Raw genomic sequence first — 21726 nt, forward strand, 5'->3', positions numbered from 1 at the left:
TATTAGTGAGCCCACACCTGGAATACTGCGTGCAGTTTTGGTTTCCATATTTAAGAAAGGATATATTTGCTTTGGAGGCAGTTCAGAGAAGGTTCACTAGGTTGATTCCGGAGATGAGAGGGTTGACTTATGAGGAAAGGTTGAGGAGGTTGGGCCTCTACTCATTGGAATTCAGAAGAATGAGAGGTGATCTTATCGAAACATATAAGATTATGAGGGGGCTTGACAAGGTGAATGCAGAGAGGATGTTTCCACTGATGGGGGAGACTAGAACTAGGGGGCATAATCTTAGAATAAGGGGTCGCCCTTTTAAAACTGAAATGAGGAGGAATTTCTTCTCTCAGAGGGTTGTAAATCTGTGGAATTCTCTGCCCCAGAGAGCTGTGGAAGCTGGGACATTGAATAAATTTAAGACAGAAATAGACAGTTTCTTAACCGATAAGGTGATAAGGTGTTATGGGGAGCGGGCGGGGAAGTGGAGCTGAGTCCATGATCAGATCAGCCATGATCGTATTAAATGGTGGAGCAGGCTCGAGGGGCCATATGGCCTACTCCTGCTCCTATTTCTTATGTTCTTATGTTATGTTCTTATTTCCCTTCTCGATGGCTCTGCTCTGATTTTAAGTTTATGCCCAACGTTCCCATTAAGCTGGGCGGCTGTGTAGTGGTCTGGCGGCCCCGCGCAGGCCATTCACCGGCTTTTCATTGCAAGACATCACGCACGTGCGGAAATTTAAATGGGCCGCACAGCCCGTTAAACAGACCACGCACCAAAAGACAATGACAGGGAACTCTGTTTATGCTTCCTTGTTCTGGACTACCCCACCAGAGCAAGTAGCTTTTCCGTGTCCACCGTAACAAGTCCTTTTGCAATGTAAACCGTTCGATCAGTTCACCCCTTTAATCTGCTACACTCAAGGCAATGTAGGCCTAGTCTATGCAACCAGCTGGGCCTCAGTGGCTGCAATCTCACCTCAGAGGTCCACTCCAGAGACTTGAGCACAAAATCCAGTGCAGCAATGAGGGAGTGCTGCAATGTCAGAGGTGCCGTCTTTCGGATGAATCAATAAATTGGTGATACTGCAGGAAAGTGGAGTTGAGGTCGAAGATCAGCCATGATCTTATTAAATGGCGGAGCAAACTTGAAGGGCCAAATAGCCGACTCCTGTTCCTGATTCTTATATTTCTTCTGATAAACCGAGGCCCTGTCTGCTCTCTCAGGTGGATGTAAAAAATCCCATGGCACTGTTTCGAAGAAGAACAGGGGAGTTATCCCCAGCATTGTGGCCAATATTTATCCCTCAACTAACATCACTAAAAACAGATTATGTGGTCATTATTACATTGTTGTTTTGTGGGAGCTTGCTGTGCACAAATTGGTTGCAGCATTACAATGGTGACTACACTTCAAAAAAGTACTTCAATGGCTGTAAAGCGCTTTGGGATGTCTTGAGGCTGTGAAAGGTGCTATAGAAATGCAAGCCTTTGTTTTATTCTCATAGTGCACCTCCTGAAGCCCTGGCATCTTTCTAATCAACCGTCACCCAAACAAGTGCACTTTCTAGGAGTCACTGAATAGCAGTCAGTAATGGAGTCCTGCCCCTCCCCCAACACTCCCCATCCCTGGGGTACTGAGGCCAACTGTAGCGCCCCAGACTGCTGAGACCGACAAGTGCTCCGTGTGGGTCAACACCGCACTGACCTTTCACCTTCATTTTGTAATTCAGAGGCTATGGGCTCTGGCAGAAGAATTTTGCAACGTGAAAATTTCAGGGAGGTTAAATTAGGGGGTGGTCCAAACAAGAGGCGATGGCAGGGAGTGTGTGCTGTCGTCTTTACAATGCAGTGTTTCCGAAGAATCACAAAGTACAATAAGAATTTATTTTTTTACAGATGTGACCCTTATGATGGCCTGGAATGAGGGCTCACAACCTTAATCCATTGCACATTTAATCCCCAATCTCACCAATGAGGGTGTTTTTTTTTTGAGGAGGGAGATCCAATGACGGAGGTTTTGAAAGGAAGGGGAGCCATTTTTATTCATTCACAGGATGTGGGCATCGCTGGCATTTATTGCCCATGAAAAGATGGCTCTTGACAACTGAGTGGCTTACAAGGCCATTCCAGAGGGTAGTTAAGAATCAACCACATTGCTGTAGATCTGGAGTAATTTATCAGCCCAGACCGGGTCAGGACGGCAGATTTCCTTCCCTAAAGGGCATCAGTGAACCAGATGGATTTTTACAATAATCCAGTAATTCCATGGTAACCATTACCAATAATGGCCTTTTATTCCAGGTTTATTTATTTACTGAATTTAAATTCCCCAGCTGCCGTGGTGGGATTTGAACTTGTGTCTCCAGATCAGGCGCCGGAGGGACTGGGGTGCATCATCACCCCCGGCAACCAAATTTTAATTTGATTTTATGTTTTAAAGGTTAATTTGTTTTAATTGCCGGGGTTTTAGTGTCCCCCTCCACTTTTATAGGGGGCACTTGTAAAATATTGAATTTTAATGCCCCCCCAAAAAACCTATAAAATACAAAAAAAACCAAAAAGAGGGCAGTTATAAGTGTCTGGAGTGTCCCCCAGATCGGGGGGCACTCGATGTAAAGTTGATTTGTTTACTCTAAAAGAGTTGTGTCTCCAGATCATTAGTCCAGGCCTCTGGATTACTGGCCCAGTAACAGAACCACAATGCTACTGTACCCAATTTACAATGTCAGCAGTTTTGGAGGTGCGTCTCATGAATGAGGTGAACTGGAGGAGGGGGGGGGCTCTGCAATTTCTGTTTGTCATTTCACATTTTCATAAGCTGTGGTAAATATACATGGGTTGGTGCTTTAATAGATGGAACTGTCCCTTTAAAATGAGTTTACCAAAAATAAATCAGACAGTGGCGTGTGCCTTTAAATACTCCTTAACTATTTCCTTTTATGGGAATTTTCAAAGATCAAATACTAAATGTTAGCAGATAGTGGGACAATACTGCCACATGCATCTGAATTGTGTCCCTGCAACATTGAGGTTAAACTTCTCGCAAGTGACCAAACAAGTTTCATTTAAGTTCCAGGCAAGTTACTATCGAGGGCTGTTGAAAAAAAGAGGTTCCGGCAATGCGCATGTGCGGCCGGCCCAGAGCATTCTGGGAGTTGCAGTTCTTTATGTGACGTTTCACATTGGGCGTCGTGGGGAAGAACTACAACTCCCAGGAGGCAGTGCGGCATACTTGGTGACGGTTGCTGGGGCACGCTGATTGGTCAGCATTGGGGGCCGAGCAAGTCTCGCCTTTGGTCCAACTCCGATTGGATGATGCGCGCGTCAATCAGTGGTGGCGGACGCGGTGATTGGTGGGTGCGAGCCGTCGATCATCGGTGCGGGGTGAGCGGGAGGTCGAAGGAAGGCCTCCTTCTCCCCGCCTGGCGGCTGCAGTCAGTGAGTCAGGGGCTTCTAAAGTGAGACTGAGCGGGGAGACATGGTAAGTGGGGAGTGTCTGAGGGGGAGGGGGAGGGGGAGCGCGTGGCGAGGCGTGCCGTGCCGTCCCCCCGTCCCCCCGACCCCGAAACAGGCCCGCTTTAAATCCGGGAATTCTCGGTGCTACAACTATAAATAGTTTGGGGTCAGTGGAATGTGGCAGCTGCAGGCCCCTCCCCTCCTGCCCCCGCCTGCCCCCGGCCCCTCCCCCTCCTGCCCCCGGCCCCTCCTGCCTCCTGCCCCCCGGCCCCTCCTGCCCCCGGCCCCGCCTGCCCCCTGCCCCTCCTGCCCCCGGCCCCTCCCCCTCCTGCCCCCGCCTGCCCCCGGCCCCTCCTGCCTCCTGCCCCCCGGCCCCTCCTGCCTCCTGGCCCCGCCTGCCCCCTGCCCCCGGCCCCTCCTGCCTCCTGCCCCCCGCCTGCCCCCTGCCCCCGGCCCCTCCTGCCTCCTGCCCCCCGGCCCCTCCTGCCTCCTGCCCCCTGCCCCCGGCCCCTCCTGCCCCCCGGCCCCTCCTGCCCCCGGCCCCTCCTGCCTCCTGCCCCCGGCCCCTCCTGCCCCCTGCCCCCAGCCCCTCCTGCCTCCTGCCCCCTGGCCCCGGCCCCTCCTGCCCCCGGCCCCTCCTGCCCCCTGCCCCCTGCCCCCGGCCCCTCCTGCCTCCTGCCCGCCTGCCCCCTGCCCCCGGCCCCGCCTGCCTCCTGCCCCCCGGCCCCGCCTGCCCCCTGCCCCCGGCCCCTCCTGCCTCCTGCCCCCCGGCCCCCGCCTGCCCCCGGCCCCTCCTGCCCCTGGCCCCTCCTGCCCCGCGGGCCAGGGGCCGGCTCACTGCACCATACTGCCCTCAGTGCAGTAACCCTGCCATAGAATGGTCACAGTACACAACATAATAGGATCAGGAGTCGGCCATTCGGCCCCTCGAGCCTGCTCCGCCATTCAATAAGATCATGGCTGATCTGATCATGGACTCAGCTCCACTTCCCCGCCCGCTCCCCATAACCCTTCACTCCCTTATCGCTCAAAAATCTGTCGCTCTCCACCTTAAATATATTCAATGTCCCAGCCTCCACAGCTCTCTGGGGCAGAGAATTCCACAGATTTACAACCCTCAGAGAGAAGAAATTCCTCCTCATCTCAGTTTTAAATGGGCGGCCCCTTATTCTAAGACCATGCCCCCTAGTTCTAGTCTCCCCCACGAGTGGGAACATCCTCTCTGCATCCACCTTGTCGAGCCCCCTCATAATCTGATACGTTTCCATAAGATCACCTCGTTCAGCCCTTCAAGCCCATGCCGGCTCTCTGCAGGAGCGCCACATCTCGTCCCACTCCCTCTGTCCTTTCCCCGTAGCCCTGAAAATTTTATTTTTCTTCAGGTACTTATACCAGTCCCCTTCGAAAGCCGCGATTGAGTCTGCCTCCACCACCCTTTCAGGCAGATCCTAACCACTCGCTGCGTAAAAAGGTTTTTTCTCGTGTCGCCTTTGGTTCTTCACCTTAAATCTGTGTCCTCTGGTTTTCGACCCTTCTGCCAATGGGAACAGTCTCTCTCTATCTGCTGTGTCCAGACCCCTCATGATTTTGAACACCTCGATCAAATTTCCTCTCTACCTGCTCTGCTCCAAGGCCAACAACCCCAGCTTCTCCAGTCTATCCACGTAACTAAAGTCCCTCATCCCTGGAACCATTCTCATTCATTTTTTCTGCATCCTCTCTAAGGTCTTAACATGCTGATATTTATCCCTCAACCAACATTATTTTAAAAAAAAGATTATCTGGTCATTTATCTCATTGCTATTTGTGGGAGCTTGCTGCATGCAAATTGCCTGCTGCGTTTCCTACATTAGCCGATGAAGTTTAACCAAGGCGTGATTATTGCCCATTGAAAACTTTTTGTGTGGCAGTAGGGGGTCTACATTCAATTAACTTTCGTGCCAACCGTGACTCGGTGGGTAGTACTCTCTCACCTCTGAGCCAGAAGGTTATGTCCCACTCCAAAGACATGAGCACAATAAACTTGGTTGACACTCCCAGTGCAGTACTGAGGGAGCGCTGCACTGTCAGAGGTGCCGTCTTTCGGATGAGGTGCTAATACGAGGCTCTGTCTGTCCTCTCAGGTGGATGTAAAAGATCCCATAGCACTATTTCGAAGAAGAGCAGGGGAGTTCTCCCCGGTGTCCTGGGGCCAATATTTATCCCTCAATCAACATAACAAAAAAACAGATTATCTGGTCATTTATCACATTACTGTTTGTGGGAGCTTGCTGTGCGCAAATTGGCTGCCGCGTTTCCTACATTACAACAGTGACGACACTTCAAAAGTACTTCATTGGCTGAAAAGCGCTTTGGGACATTCCGTGGTCGTGAAAGGCGCTATATATTTGCAAGTTATTTCCTTTCTTTATTAAAGGGGCATGTTCCAGGTTTGGAGACCTAGAATGATAGAAATTTACGGCATAGAAGGAGGCCATTCGGCCCATCGTGTCCACGCCGGCCGACAAAGAGCTACCCAGCCTAATCCCACTTTCCAGCTCTCGGTCCGTAGCCCTGCAGGTTACAGCACTTCAGGTGCACATCCAAGTACTTTTTAAATGTGGTGAGGGTTTCTGCCTCTATCACCCTTTCAGGCCGTGAGTTCCAGACCCCCACAACCCTCTGCGTGAAAAAAGTTCTTCTCAAATCCCCTCTAATCCCCCGACCAATTACTCTAAATCTATGCCCCCCCGGTTATTGACCTCTCTTCCGAGGGAACAGGTCCTTCCTATTCACTCTATCTCTATAATTTTATACCCCTCAGCCTCCTCTATTCCAAAGAGAACAAATCCAACCTATCCAGTCTTTCCTCATAGCTAAAATTCTCCAGTCCAGGCAACATCCTCGTAAATCTCCTCTGTACCCTCTCTAGTGCAATCACATCTTTCCTGTAATGTGGTGACCAGAACACAGGTCACACTGCTCACAATGATCGTGGTATGTCAGTGGTGCTACAATTGGCACTGCTCCGTGCTCTGGCATCCATTTGAGTATTGGTGGGCTCTTTGATCATGGGGGGGAGGGAGGTGTGAGTCCAGATCCTTTCCCCGTCTGATGTTCACACTGGAAGATCTGATAGCTTGGTGGTGTCCTGCACTATCAATTTACTCATTGATGCCAAGTCTTTCGAGCTTGCATTCATATAGCGCCTTTCACGAACTTGTCACGGCTGGGTCAGCGTATTAAGATTAAGACTCATAGCACCATCCCCTGCGCTAATTTATTACTTATTCTTTCCCAGAACCTCAAAACTGTGGAACTCCTTACTTCCCTCGGTCTTGTCTTCCTCCCAGAATCTACTGGATTTTAAAATAGGCATCAGCCGAGGCTCAGTGGGCAGCACCCTCGCCTCTGAGTCAAAACGTTGTGGGTTTAAGTCCCACTCCAGAGATTTGAACGCAAAAATCTAAGCTGACACTCCCAGTGCAGTTCTGAGGGAACGAGGCACTGCCTGACACGCCGTCATTCGGAGGCGACATAAGAACATAATAGGAGCAGGAGTAGGCCATTCGGCCCCTCGAGCCTGCTCCGTCATTCAAGCTGATCTACCTCAACTCCACTTTCCTGCACTATCCCCATATCCCTTGATTCCCCGAGAATCCAAAAATCTATCGATCTGTGTCTTGAATATACTCAGAGACTGAACCTCCACAGCCCTCTGGGGTAGGGAATTCCCAATATTCACCACCCTCTGAGGCGACAGTAAACTGAGGCCCCGCCTGCTCTCTCGGGTGGATGTAAAAGATCCCATGTCACTATTTCGAAGAAGAGCAGGGGAGTTCTCCCCGGTGTCCTGGGCCAATATTTATCCCTCGACCACATCACTAAAATGGTCTCGTGTGTGGAATGAGATATTTGAAACTCGAGAACAAATCTTACAGGAGCAGTTAATAAAGTAGAAACAAGGACGATGCGCTGAGAGGAAAGGATCCAACTGAAACAGAGAAACATAGAAAATAGATGCAGGAGTAGGCCATTCGGCCCTTCTAGCCTGCACCGCCATTCAATGAGTTCATGGCTGAACATTCAACTTCAGTACCCCATTCCTGCTTTCTCGCCATACCCCTTGATTCCCCGAGTAGTAAGGACTTCATCTAACTCCCTTTTTGAATATATTTAGTGAATTGGCCTCAACAACTTTCTGTGGTAGAGAATTCCACAGGTTCACCATTCTCTGGGTGAAGAAATTTCTCCCCATCTCGGTCCTAAATGGCTTACCCCTTATCCTTAGACTGTGACCCCTGGTTCTGGACTTCCCCAACATTGGGAACATTCTTCCTGCATCTAACCTGTCTAAACCCATCAGAATTTTAAACGTTTCTATGAGGTCCCCTCTCATTCTTCTGAACTCCAGTGAATACAAGCCCAGTTGATCCAGTCTTTCTTGATAGGTCAGTCCCGCCATCCCGGGAATCAGTCTGGTGAATCTTCGCTGCACTCCCTCAATAGCAAGAATGTCCTTCCTCAAGTTAGGAGACCAAAACTGTACACAATACTCCAGGTGTGGCCTCACCAAGGCCCTGTACAACTGTAGCAACACCTCCCTGCCCCTGTACTCAAATCCCCTCGCTATGAAGGCCAACATGCCATTTGCTTTCTTAACCGCCTGCTGTATCTGCATGCCAACCTTCAATGACTGATGTACCATGACACCCAGGTCTCGTTGCACCTCCCCTTTTCCTAATCTGGCACCATTCAGATAATAGTCTGTCTCTCTGTTTTTACCACCAAAGTGGATAACCTCACATTTATCCACATTATACTTCATCTGCCATGCATTTGCCCACTCACCTAACCTATCCAAGTCGCTCTGCAGCCTCATAGCATCCTCCTCGCAGCTCACACTGCCACCCAACTTAGTGAAGGATAATTACAGAAGGATTCGGAACAGGAGTAGGCCACTCGGCCCATCGAGCCAGCTCCACCATTATGAGATCATGGTTGATCATGGATAATTCTGCTGTTCTTTGCATATTTTAATATTTAGAGAGTTTATTTTGTTTTCTGTCAGGGTATTATAGGAGTTCAGCTGGTTGTGAGTCTGCTGATGGCTACCCTGATGCACAGATTAGCGCCTCATTACTCCATCGGTCGCTGGCTGCTCTGCAACGGCAGGTAGGAGATTTATCTCCGTTAAATTCTCCCAATTTATTTTCTTGGTGTAATTTTAAAATCTCTCCTGAAGTCAACAGTTCTCGCTGGGTTACAGAGCATCCGGGAGGGCGCTGAGCACCTCGAGTCTCATCGCCGAGAGCATGCAGAAACCAAGCGCAGACAGTGGAAGGAGCGTGCGGCAAACCAGACTCCCCACCCACCCTTTCCTCCAACCACTGTCTGTCCCACCTGTGACAGGGTCTGTAATTCCCGTATTGGGCTGTTCAGTCACCTGAGAACTCACTTTTAGAGTGGAAGCAAGTCTTTCTCGATTTCGAGGGACTGCCTATGATGATGACAGGTCCCACAGGTATTGGCAACCCTCTGATACCTCCGGCAAACTGCTGTCCTTCATGAGTCACGGATGCCGAGTGGCAGGTTATTCAACTACAGCGGGCTGCATAGCTGAGCCTGATCCTGTCCAACATCCAGTTGGGTGGGTCTCTGTCTGTCCGTCTCTCTGTCTGTCCGTCTCTGTCTATCCGTCTCTCTCTCTGTCTCGCTCTCTCTCTCTCTCTGTCTCTCTGTCTCTCTCTCTCTCTGTCTCGCTCTCTCTCTCTCTCTCTGTCTCTCGTGCGAGGTGAATTCAGCCAGTGTGATGGGATCAAAGTCTCTTCTGCCCGCTGGCTCCCAGAATCCAGTGGGTATGGTAGTGTACTGGACTACCAATAGAAATGACCCATGAAGCTGTAGTTTATAAACCTAAGCAGTTCACTGCTGTCCCGCTCGGGAAGGAAACCTGCTGCCCTTGCCCTCTAGGTCTGGGCTTATAGGTGACTCCAGTCCCACACCAACGTGGTTGATTCTTAACTGCCCTCTGAAGTGGTCACTCTGTCTTATCAAACCGCTATCAACGGTTCAAGGATGCGGCTCACCACCACCTTCTCGAGGGAAACTCGTGGACCGGCCTGGCCAGCGACGCACACTTCCCGAGAATTATTTTTTTTAAATACGGTTAGCCAGTCTCCTCATTTCTTCAGAGGAATCTCGCCGAGTGTCGCTACCAGTAGGCACCCACAACAACAACTTTTATTTATATAGCACCTTTAATGTAGTAAAACGCCCCAAGGCGCTCCACAGCAGTGTTATAAGACAAAACACACAAATTTGACACCAACAAAAAAAAACGATCCTTTTCTGGAAACTATTGTCTGTTTCATTTCATAAATTCAAAACAGCAGAAATGTGAGAATTATGTTAACTTTGTTCTCCACTTCCTCGGCAGCCTGTTCCGATACAAACACCCGTCGGACGATGAACTCCGAGCCTTGTCCGGAAAACAGAAACCTAAAATCAAGAGAGACAGGTTAGTCGAGCATGCAGCTGCATCAAAACCAGCTTTTTTTGAGAGAATAGTTCCCGCACAGAACTATCCCGTCTCAGTCTCGGAATATTCCCCTTTTCAGAACAGTACAGAGGGACCTGGGAGTCCTTGTGCATGAAACTCAAAAAGTTAGTATGCAGGTACAGCAAGTGATCAGGAAGGCCAATGGAATGTTGGCCTATATTGCAAGGGGGATGGAGTATAAAAGCTGAGAAGTCCTGCTACAACTGTACAGGGTATTGGTGAGGCCACACCTGGAGTACTGCATACAGTTTTGGTCTCATTATTTACGAAAGGATATACTTGCATTGGAGGCAGTTCAGAGAAGGTTCACTAGGTTGATTCTGGAGATGAAGGGGTTGTCTTTATGAGGAAAGGTTGGGCCTCTACTCATTGGAGTTCAGAAGAATGAGAGGTGATCTTATTGAAACATATAAGATTCTGAAGGGGCTCGACAGGGTAGATGCAGAGAGGATGTTTCCCCTCGTGGGGGAATCTAGAACTAGGGGACATAGTTTCAGAGTAAGGGGTCTCACATTTAAAATGTAAATGAGGAGCAATTTCTTCTCTTAGAGAGTCGTGAATCTTTGGAATTCTCTGCCCCAGAGAGCTGTGGAGGCTGGGTCATTGAATATATTTAAGATGCAAATGGGCAGATTTTTCAACGATAGGGGAGTCGAGGGTTATGGGGAGCGGACAGGGAAGTGGAGCTGAGTCCATGATCAGATCAGCCATGATCTTATTAAATGGCGGAGCAGGCTCGAGGGGCCAAATGACCTAGTCCTGCTCCTATTTCTTATGGTCTTGTGTTCACTTCTTCCCCAATCACTGGTGAGCAGTGGAGCACAAGTTCACTACGGTCAGACTGAATGTTACCGCGAGGAACTTACAAGTGCGTCACTGTTGGTTTGTAGGCAGTTAATTCGCACACAGGATCCCACAAACAACCATTAGATAAACGAGCAAGTGCTTTGCTGGTATTGATGGAGAGAAAGCTCTCTGCCCTTCTTCGAAATAGTGGCCTTGGGATCCTTTACGTCCACCCGAGAGAGGTGGCTCGGTGGGTAGCACGCACTCCCCTCTGAGTCAGAAGGCCGTGGGTTCAAGTCCCCACTCCAGAGACCTAATCTAGGCTGACACTCCCAGTGCAATACTGAGGGAGCACTGCACTATCAGAGGTGCCGTCTTTCAGATGAGAACTATATCTGGTCCAAGGATGAGAAATGCTAGATGGACCTCCTCAGATAGGGCCTTGGACAGATTTGGGCTTTATAGAGAGTTAGTAGCTGTTGGAGGAAGTTGTCAGACAAGAAAGTGGAGGCAGCTTAAGTTGAGGAGGAGAAGTGGGAGTTCCATCTTGGAGCAGTGAGGTCAAGAACCGGCAGAGCCGCGAGGATATAAAGTGCGGAGCAGGACGTGGCTTATTCCGAGTATTTCCCCCGTCTCACTTCCTTGTCTTTCGTTGACAGGAGGCAAAATGGCGTCATGGAGAGCAAACCCGAGACGGTGCCCAAGGATATCAACCTGTACCTGGAATCGAAGCCGATCACCCCACTCGACGCTCTGGGTAAGGATTGTGTGACGACCCGCAGTGTTTCGCAGTTACAACAGTTGATGCACAGCCTGGCTTTGAGATATAAACAAGGCTCTAATTGTGGAACGAGTAATGTTCATCTCCCCTCCTCTCCTTTCCTGAAGGTGCATGGGGGTACAGTTCCACAGGCACTGGCAGTCCTCCGATACCACATCCACGTGATACTGTGCTGCCCGTATCCTAACTCGCACCAAGACCCATTAATCCATCATCCCTGTGCTCGCTGATCAACATTGGCTTCAAGTCCAGCAACACCTCGATTTTTAAAATATTCTTCCTTGTGTTCAAATCCCCTCCATGGCCTTCACCCCTCCCTATCTCTCCTCCAGCCCGACAACTCTCTGTGCGCTCCTCTAATTCAGGCCTCCTGAGCATCCACGATTTTTTCTGCTCCACCATTGGCGGCCGTACCTTCAGCTGCCTGGGCCCCAAGCTCTGGAATTCCCTCCCTAAACCTCTCTGCCTGTCTACATCTCTCTTCTCCTTTAAAACACTCCTTAAAAGTTGCCTCTTTGCCCAAGCTTTTGGTCATCTGCCCTGATATGGCACGCTGCCGAATTGTGTCTGGTAACCACTGCTGTAAAGCCCCTTGGGGCAGAGAGTGTGTTTCCCCTCACGGGGGAAATCTAGAACTCGGGGGCATAGTTTCAGAGTAAGGGGTCGCACATTTCAAACGGAGATGAGGAAGAATTTCTTCTCTGAGGGTGGTGAATCTGGAATTCTCTGCCCCAGAGAGCTGTGGAGGCTGGGTCATTGAATATATTTAAGATGCAAATGGGCAGATCTTTCAACGATAGGGGAGTCGAGGGTTATGGGGAGCGGGCAGGGAAGTGGAGTTGAGGCCAAGATCAGATCAGCCATGATCTTATTGAATGGTGGAGCAGGCTTGAGGGGCCAAATAGCCGACTCCTGCTCTTGTTCCTTATGTTCTTATGTTTCACAGTGTCAGTCGTGGCTCAGTGGGCAGCTCTCTCGTTTCAGAGTCAGAAGGTCGTGGGTTCAAGACCCACTCCAGGAACTTGAGCACATAAATCTCAGCTGACACTCCAGTGCATTGCAGAGGGAATGCTGCACTGTCGGAGGTGCCGTCTTTCGGATGAGACGATAACCCGAGGCCTCGTCTGCTCTCTCAGGTGGACGTAAAAGATCCCACAGCACTATTTAGAAGAAGAGCAGGGGAGTTATCCCTGGTGTCCTGGCCAATATTTATCCCTCAATCAACATAACAAAAAAAAAAGATTATCCGGTCATTATCACATTGCAGTTTGTGGGAGCTTGCTGTGCGCAAATTGGCTGCCGCGATTCCAACATTACAACAGTGACTACACTTCAAAAGTACTTCATTGGCTGTAAAGCGCTTTGAGACGTCCAGTGGTCGTGGAAGGTGCTATATAAATGCAAGTCTTTTTTTACTACGATTGAAGCAGATACCTTGGCTACATTTAAGAATAATTAGAATAGATGGTTGAAGCAAAGGGGAAATAAAGGGATATGGGACCATTGTGAACACGTGGGATTCTGATTACTGCTCATGTGGAGGAGAAACACCAATGCGGACCGGGCGGGTCACAGAAACATAGAAAATAGGTGCAGGAGTAGGCCATTCGGCCCTTCTAGCCTGCACCGCCATTCAATGAGTTCATGGCTGAACATGCAACTTCAGTACCCCATTCCTGCTTTCACGCCATTCCTCTTGATCCCTCTAGTAGTAAGGACCTCATCTAACTCCCTTTTGAATATATTTAGTGAATTGGTCTCAACAACTTTCTGTGGTAGAGAATTCCACAGGTTCACCACTCTCTGGGTGAAGAAGTTTCTCCTCATCTCGGTCCTAAATGGCTTACCCCTTATCCTTTGACTGTGACCCCTGGTTCTGGACTTCCCCAACATTGGGAACATTCTTCCTGCATCTAACCTATCTAAACCCGTCAGAATTTTAAACGTTTCTATGAGGTCCCCTCTCATTCTTCTGAACTCCAGTGAATACAAGCCCAGTTGATCCAGTCTTTCTTGATAGGTCAGTCCCACCATCCCAGGAATCAGTCTGGTGAACCTTCGCTGCACTCCCTCAATAGCAAGAATGTCCTTCCTCAAGTTAGGAGACCAAAACTGTACACAATACTCCAGGTGTGGCCTCACCAAGGCCCTGTACAACTGTAGCAACACCTCCCTGCCTGTTAGATCTCTTAATTTCCAATGAAATACGAACTCCGATTGTAGTTTTAATTTCTTTATTTTGGTAGACAGCAGTAACAAGCTCTTGGCTTTAAGCCAGGTCTTTGTCCTTCTGAGACCACATGGTCAAAATGGCTGTATTTATACCTGGATCAATTTATAGAAAAGAACTCGCCTTCTTTGACCTTATTGGCTCAATTAATAGTCTTTTAACCTTTTAATTGGCTCGCTACCCAAAGTCCTAAAATGTCAAGTTGATTGATGACTTAATGCAACATGCTGAACTGCACATAGACATGGGAGTCTGTGTTTTCTCAACCTGTCTAAATGCAGCCTGTTTGAATTCTCTATCAATCCCCCCTTTGATTCTTTCACAAACTGAATCATAAAACATCAGCTATCACTGGTTAAACATTCTACAGAATAATTTCATACATAATAATAGTTTCATTCTAAAATTTGTTGATGTGTTTCGCCACATGTCCGGACTAGTAGTTTCCACACAAATTTACACCAACCCGAGTTCCATCGTGGCCACAATGGAAGTCTGGTTTTAGTAGGTTAATTAACCTTATTCCAATTTAATTCAAATCAATATCTTAGTTCAACCAGTAAACAACCTTCCCTTAAGCATAACATACTCCTGTGCCACGTACAGACGGTCTGCTGGGACCTGCAAGGTGTCTCACCTGCGGGACAGCAGCTACAGCCGCCTGGTCGCAACAACATTTAATCAACATAAACAAACAATATAAAAGTAAAACAATTACAACAAATAGAATTAAACCTTCCACCAATGAAGTTCCTATTGAACCTAGCCATTCAGTGGCTCCGCTCCACAAAGTGAATGATGGGGGTTGCTTAAGTTTTTCTACCTCCTTTTGGATATGCTCCACTAAGTGGGTAATTTCTTCGGAGCTATCTGGGATATATGTGCAACACTCAGTTCCGAGTAGGGTGCAAGTACCTCCTTTTTCAGCCAGGATGTAATCAAGGGCCAGTCTATTCTGTAGGGCTATTGTGCGGATTGCTACCATTTCTGCATTGATTTTAACTAGGGCCTCTGAGGTATCATTGGCTACCCGTTCCACAACGGATGCCATGTTAATGGATTCCCTTGTCAGTCTGGCGGTCCCATACCCGGGGATCAGAATGGCAAAGAACCTCTCTGTTTCTGTGATAGCTCTCTTAGGACGGTGTAAATGTTCCGACAGTGACTTTATATGATACATATAAGGCACAATGTAGGCTAATTAGCAGGATCCTGTCCAATTCTGGGGCAGCCAAGGGTAGGCCTTGTGGCCACACACCCAATAGGTGCCATTATAGGCAATGAATGTTAGATGTTTCTTTGTCAGCAACACTCCGGGGCCTGTCCAGGCTTTTCCATCTGTTTTATTCAGAATCCCCGTTACGTTAAAAACTCCCACGTCGGCCCAGTTTGGACGGTTCCGTGGCTTGATTACATTATAATTCCGGGAGCAGTTACTATACCCCATATTTTGGCCTCCTTTGATGTTTCTAATCAGACAGACCGATTCCCATGGTCTTCCTATTCCCGTTGTATTAGTGATAACAAAAAATGGGGGCCGTTTGGAATTATTGTAGCACGGTTGGTATCTCCCTTCAAAGGTAGTCAGATTGTAACCTGCTGACTTCCATTTACGTGCCCAGTTTTCCGTATCCTGAAACGCCCTGCCTGTTTTATTTTGATTAATTATCCACTCAGCCATTTCCGAGATATTCAAGGGAACTGGCCTCAAGGGAATCCCTCCCTTTGAGTGAATAGGAATATGCGCACATACCCAACAACTAGAAATGTTACCTTGTTTGGCATAAATGTATGACATATATAAAAAGGTATTTACATGTAATTCCCTTACTACCCTACTATTTCCCTTTGGTGCAGAGGGTCGGCTAGTAAGAAGTAGGCCTATGCCTAGAATACTTACAATCAATAATACAGTAAATTTATACATTTTCGCAAAATGTAATTGTCCTTATTAGATTTCAGCTTCAGTTGCGGGTGCTCGTTTAACGTGTGATGCGTGGATCCAGGCTTTCTTTCCTTGGACTTTAACAGCTGCCTGGGTGGTCAATAACACTTGATAAGGTCCCTCCCACTTGGCACCCAAAGGTTCTTTATGCAACTTTTTCACATACACCCAGACTCCCGGATGATGTCGTGTCCTCCTTCGGGTGGATTACCCCAAGCTGCCGATACCTGTCGGGAAACAGAACTAATAGCATTGGTTAAGTTCTGACAGTATGATAACAAAGTGTCACTCATTAAGTGAACATCAGCTTTCCGTAAATCGATAGTTCCTGGCAGCGACATGGGTCTTCCTGTTATAATTTCAAATGGGCTTAGACCTGTAGTTCTGTTCGGGGTTGCCCTAATGCTACATAGCACTATTGGTAGTGCCTGGGGCCATGGTGTTCCTTCTTGGTGATATTTGGCAAGCTGTTGTTTCAGAGTTCGATTCATTCGCTCTACTTGTCCTGATGATTGTGGTTGATAAGGACAGTGTAAATCCCACGTAATGTTCAGTAACCTACAGATTTCTCGGCAGACAGCACCTGTGAAGTGTGTTCCCTGATCTGAGTCAATGCTACTCGGGACTCCCCATCGGGGAATGTAATCCTTACACAAGACCTTTGCAGTATGATTGGCTGTGTGTCCTTCTGCTATTCGACATGCTTCTGACACGGCCCGTAACTCGGCCTGTTGTGCTGACGTTCCTGAGGGTAAACATCCTTTTGCCACTACCTCATATAAGGTTGTAACTGCCCATCCTGCTTTTCTGGTACCATTGTCAACAAAGGAGGAACCATCTGTAAACAGGATGAGGTCTGGGTTGTGCAGAGGCTCCTCTGCTGCTAAGGCTGCTTCTTCTGTTTCTTTTAAAATCTCCACGCAGTTCTGCTCTTCACATTCTCCCCCCTCTTGCTCCCTCGATTCTGACATCGGGAGCATAGTTGCGGGATTAACCAGGCTGGCCCGGACGATATGGAGATTAGGAGCTTCCAAAACTGCTGTCCAGCGAGTCCATCTCGCTGCCGTCACCTGAGACATTCTATTCATAGACAGCAAAGCATGTACGGTGTGGGGACACTTGACAATCAGCTTTTGGTCGAGGACTAGACCTGCAGTGATCATTACCGCTCGACATGTAGCTTCCATGGCCCTTAGGCAACTTCCCCATCCGAGGGCTACCGCATCCAGTTTTGCCGAATAATAGCCAATAGGTCTTTGCCGATCCCCATGTTCTTGTGTCAGTATAGCTGTCATATATCCTTCTTTCTCATGGACAAACAGGGTAAATGGCTTACCACTGTCGGGGATTCCCAGAGCCGGTGCCGAACACAAAGCCTTTGTCAAACTCAGGAAGGCCTCTTGCTGTTCCTTAGTGAGGGTGATGGCTTCTTTAGAGGCACGTTTCCCCTTTAAAATATCATTCAGTGGCTGAGCAAGCTGTGTGAAGGAGTCAATCCAATTTCTGTTAAAGTTACACAATCCCAAAAAAGACCTTAGTTCCTGAATAGTGGTGGGGTTTTTAGCAGCCCGAATGGCTGCAGTTCTATCCTGGGTAAGTTCTCTCTTTCCTTGTGAAATCTTTTGTCCCAGGTATACAACCTCTTCTTGGGATATTTGTGCTTTGTCGATGCTGGCTTTATGTCCTTTCAGCCGAAGGTGGTCCAGCAAAGCTCTTAAATCTTGTTCATGCTGTTCTTCCGTGTTTGAAGCTCGTAAGATATCGTCTACATATTGGATGACTGTGGATGACAGGGGAGGTAATTCTCACAAATGGCTTTGTAAAGCAATGTGGAATACCGTAGGGCTGTTGTGGAAACCCTGCGGTAACCGGGTCCAAGTATACTGTTGTCCTTGGACCGTGAAAGCAAACCACTGTCGAACCTCCGGTGCCAGAGGCACCGACCAAAATCCATTGGCCATATCTATAACCGAGAAATATTTATGTTCCGGTTTGAGGGCATTAAAAATGGTGGAGTGATCTGCGACCAAAGGAGCTTTTTGATCAATACACTGGTTAGCTTTTCTATAATCGACAGTCAAACGGCAAGTCTCATTAGATTTCTGTACTGGCCACACGGGGCTATTGGAGGAGCTATGCGTTTTAATAAGCACCCCTTGTTTCTCCAATTGCTGAATAACCGGTAAGATTCCCGCGATGGCAGTTGGACTGATGGGATACTGTTTGGTGCATGGAGGCTTGGTCCCGGTAAATGACGCAGGCTCCACCTGGAGTAGGCCACAATCGTTCTTATCTTTAGCCCATATCGGGTGTTCCTTCAATTCTTCTTTCTTCAAAGTTCTAATTGACCATGCCACCCGACCATTCTCGAAATGCAAGGATGAATCTATTTGGATTAGAACGTCCATTCCCAAAAGGGGTTGATCTACTGGGCCTATCCAGACCGGCGTGGTTAGTTCATGTGGACCCAGCCCTATAAGTACCGGTGTTGTCCTTTTAATTTCCATTTTATGGCCCACAACTCCATAGGCTGTACGTGCCCTACCATCCAACGGCAAAAAGTCTCCATATTGTAGGGGTAAGCATGTTAATTCCGCCCCTGTGTCTAAAAGACAGTCCACATCCTTATCGCCCACCCTCACAGTTATATATAGCCCTTCTCCCCTTTGTTGTATTAGTGCGAGGAGGTGGACCAGGGTGGGCTCTAATCGTTTTTTGCTATCCAAGTAACTCCTTCTGTTGTTGTATTGTCAGTCGCTTAAATGCTTCTATGAGGTCGTTATCTTGTGACAAGCCTGGGTTGTTGGCTGAATTGTATCCCTGGCTGCGTCCTCTTCCCCAGCCATGACCTTGCTGTTTTGCCCTGCACGTCTTGGCCCAGTGACCTTCTTTCCCACAATAATGACATTTTCCGGGTAATTTTCCTAATGACTGTTTATCGGAATTCTGAGATTTCCATCCCATAGCCTGTACAGCTCGGACTTTAGCTCCCATATCCCGATCTAATTGGTTACATCGATCCACCAATGCTGCAAAGGTAGTTCCTCTACCTTCCCAGTCCGGTAACACTACCTTAAGCATTTTGGACAGTTCTGGCTTTCGACCTGCCACGAAAGCTGCTCTCAGGGGTCCAAACACTTGTTCATCCATTTCCTCATCCGTATTATTCATACCCGAATGTTCTAGCCACATGCATCTAAACCGCTCATCATACTCCAGGACCTCCTCTGTTCCTTTCTGTTGGCAGGCTGCAATTTTTCCCCAGTCTGTCTTAGCTGGACTGAAGGTTTGCAGCCAGTGTTTAATCCCCTCCCATCCTGCGTCTAATTCTTGCTCATCCTGCCCCAAAGCTTCTTCTACCTTGTCGTGCAATTTTCTTCCCTGTGTTTTTGGCACCATTATGGTCAAAATTTGCACTCCGTCCCAGGGATGAAGTTGATATATATTTCTTAAGCGGTCCAATTGGTCCCACGTTTTTACTCCCCCTTTCTTTGGATTGGGCAATTCCTTGGACCATTTATCAATTTTCTCTGGGTTTGCCAGATCATGAAATAAGTATTCTGCATACACCCTTTTCCTCGTTTTTTTGGTTCCGCCCTCATCCGCAGTCTCTTCTGATTTGACTACAACTCATCTTTTTTTAAACGGGGCAAAGCGCACCCCTAATTCTTCATCCTCCGACACTGTATCGTCAGAGGATTCAGAAACCGTATCCCTCGGTCGTGTCTTCGGGTTTGTGCTTTTAATTTATCCAAACATGGGTACCCTGGGAATTGATCAATACATTTTCCTTTTCCTATTACTGTCTCTTGACCTAATGATTTTTTCCATTCTTTAATTTCACCTTTAAGATCTTTAACTTCCGCTTCCAGCTTTTCAAGTTTAAGCTTTTTCTGTCGGAGCTGTGCACAAACTGCTTGCAATTGGTCCTTTGTACTGGTCAGTTCTCGATCATGTTGGGAACGCATTATAATTTCATTCCGCTTTCGAATCTGGCCCATAACCGCTAGGGACCATCTAGTTCGCTCTTTATTTTTCATACGGGTCGTTTTTCCCCAGACCCTTTTAATCTCGTCCAAGGACCATTGTCCTTTGGAGGTTCCGTACTTTTGTTCGATCTTAATACAGGTTTTAGATAAGTTGAATTGTTGCTCTATGTATTCTTTCAACTGTTCGAGAATTAAATCTAGCGAAACTTCAGGTGGTGCCTGCCCACCTTTAACAGTTGTAGGCAATTCTTTGCTCTTATCTCCTGCTGCCATAATACTGATTTCTTTACTGGGGTCTCGAGTCGTAGGCTTTCCAGCCGATCAGTGGGTCGGTGATTAATTAACTAACACACCGCTGAAGTTTAGACGTCTATGGGACCTCGAGCCGACTACCAACCGGAGGGTTCGCAAACCGGAGGCTTTCGGAATCGCGTAGAAGGAGAGGCGAATTTAGACTTTTGACCGAGGACTTTTACAAAGAGGAGTCCTTACCTCAGTATGTAGGTCCGATGTCCAAAATTCAGTTTCTTCCCTCAGCGATCGTGTTCGTGACGCCAAAATTGTTAGATCTCTTAATTTCCAATGAAATACGAACTCTGATTGTAGTTTTAATTTCTTTATTTTGGCAGACAGCAGTAACAAGCTCTTGGCTTGAAGCCAGGTCTTTGTCCTTCTGAGACCACATGGTCAAAATGGCTGTATTTATACCTGGATCAATTTACAGAAAAGAACACGCCTTCTTTGACCTTATTGGCTCAATTAATAGTCTTTTAACCTTTTAATTGGCTCGCTACCCAAAGTCCTAAAATGTCAAGTTGATTGATGACTTAATGCAACATGCTGAACTGCACGTAGACATGGGAGTCTGTGTTTTCTCAACCTGTCTAAATGCAGCCTGTTTGAATTCTCTATCACTGCCCCTGTACTCAAATCCCCTCGCTATGAAGGCCAACATGCCATTTGCTTTCTTAGCCGCCTGCTGTACCTGCATGCCAACCTTCAATGACTGATGTACCATGACACCCAGTTCTCGTTACACCTCCCCTTTTCCTAATCTGACCGCTATTTCCAAGGCCACTTCCTTAAGTACTCTGGGATGCAGTCCATTAGGCTCTGGGGATTTATCAGCCTTCAATCCCATCAATTTCCCCAACACAATTTCCTGACTAATGAAGATTTCCCTCAGTTCCTCCTCCTTACTAGACCCTCTGACCCCTTTTATATCCGGAAGGTTGTTTGTGTCGTCCTCAGTGAATACCGAACCAAAGTACTTGTTTAATTGTCTGCCATTTCTTTGTTCCCCGTTATGACTTCCCCTGATTCTGACTGCAGGGGACCTACGTTTGTCTTTACTAACCTTTTTCTCTTTACATATCTATAGAAACTTTTGCAATCCGTCTTAATGTTCCCTGCAAGCTTCTTCTCGTACTCCATTTTCCCTGCCCTAATCAAACCCTTTGTCCTCCTCTGCTGAGTTCTAAATTTCTCCCAGTCCCCGGGTTCGCTGCTATTTCTGGCCAATTTGTATGCCACTTCCTTGGCTTTAATACTATCCCTGATTTCCCTTGATAGCCACGGTTGAGCCACCTTCCCTTTTTTATTTTTACGTACAGTTGTTGTTCATCCATGCGGTCTCTAAATGTCTGCCATTGCCCATCCACAGGCAACCCCTTAAGTATCATTCGCCAATCTATCCTAGCCAATTCACGCCTCATACCTTCAAAGTTACCCTTCTTTAAGTTCTGGACCATGGTCTCTGAATTAACTGTTTCATTCTCCATCCTAATGCAGAATTCCACCATATTATGGTCACTCTTCCCCAAGGGGCCTCGCACAACGAGATTGCTAATTAATCCTCTCTCATTACACAACACCCAGTCTAAGATGGCCTCCCCCCTAGTTGGTTCCTCGACATATTGGTCTAGAAAACCATCCCTGATGCAAACATGCTGTAATGTTTTTGTAAAATAGTGCCCAGCTTAACATACTTTTTCTTCTCTC

General features: G+C 47.7%; 1 protein-coding gene and 1 long non-coding RNA gene across 3 annotated transcripts in view; one reads left to right on the plus strand and one right to left on the minus strand.

The window, feature by feature from the left end:
* Positions 1 to 3347: 3347 nt before the first annotated feature.
* The window catches only part of tmem161a (transmembrane protein 161A), a 40620-nt gene continuing 22241 nt past the window's right edge, over positions 3348 to 21726 (plus strand). For both annotated transcript variants that reach the window (XM_070859542.1, XM_070859543.1), the window contains exons 1-4: positions 3348 to 3478; positions 8504 to 8607; positions 9872 to 9952; positions 11440 to 11537. In XM_070859542.1, the coding sequence (XP_070715643.1) occupies positions 3476 to 3478; positions 8504 to 8607; positions 9872 to 9952; positions 11440 to 11537 (286 nt within the window). In that variant the 5' untranslated portion in view covers positions 3348 to 3475. The remainder of the gene's footprint in view (positions 3479 to 8503; positions 8608 to 9871; positions 9953 to 11439; positions 11538 to 21726) is intronic.
* On the minus strand, positions 9697 to 20771 carry LOC139228489 (uncharacterized). Its single transcript, XR_011587573.1, has 3 exons — positions 20218 to 20771; positions 15692 to 15963; positions 9697 to 9933 (listed from the first exon to the last, which is right to left on the minus strand). It is a non-coding gene; the product is annotated as an uncharacterized lncRNA (long non-coding RNA).

This window comes from Pristiophorus japonicus, chromosome 18 (genome assembly GCF_044704955.1).
Source record: "Pristiophorus japonicus isolate sPriJap1 chromosome 18, sPriJap1.hap1, whole genome shotgun sequence".
Taxonomy (NCBI): Eukaryota; Metazoa; Chordata; class Chondrichthyes; family Pristiophoridae; genus Pristiophorus; species Pristiophorus japonicus.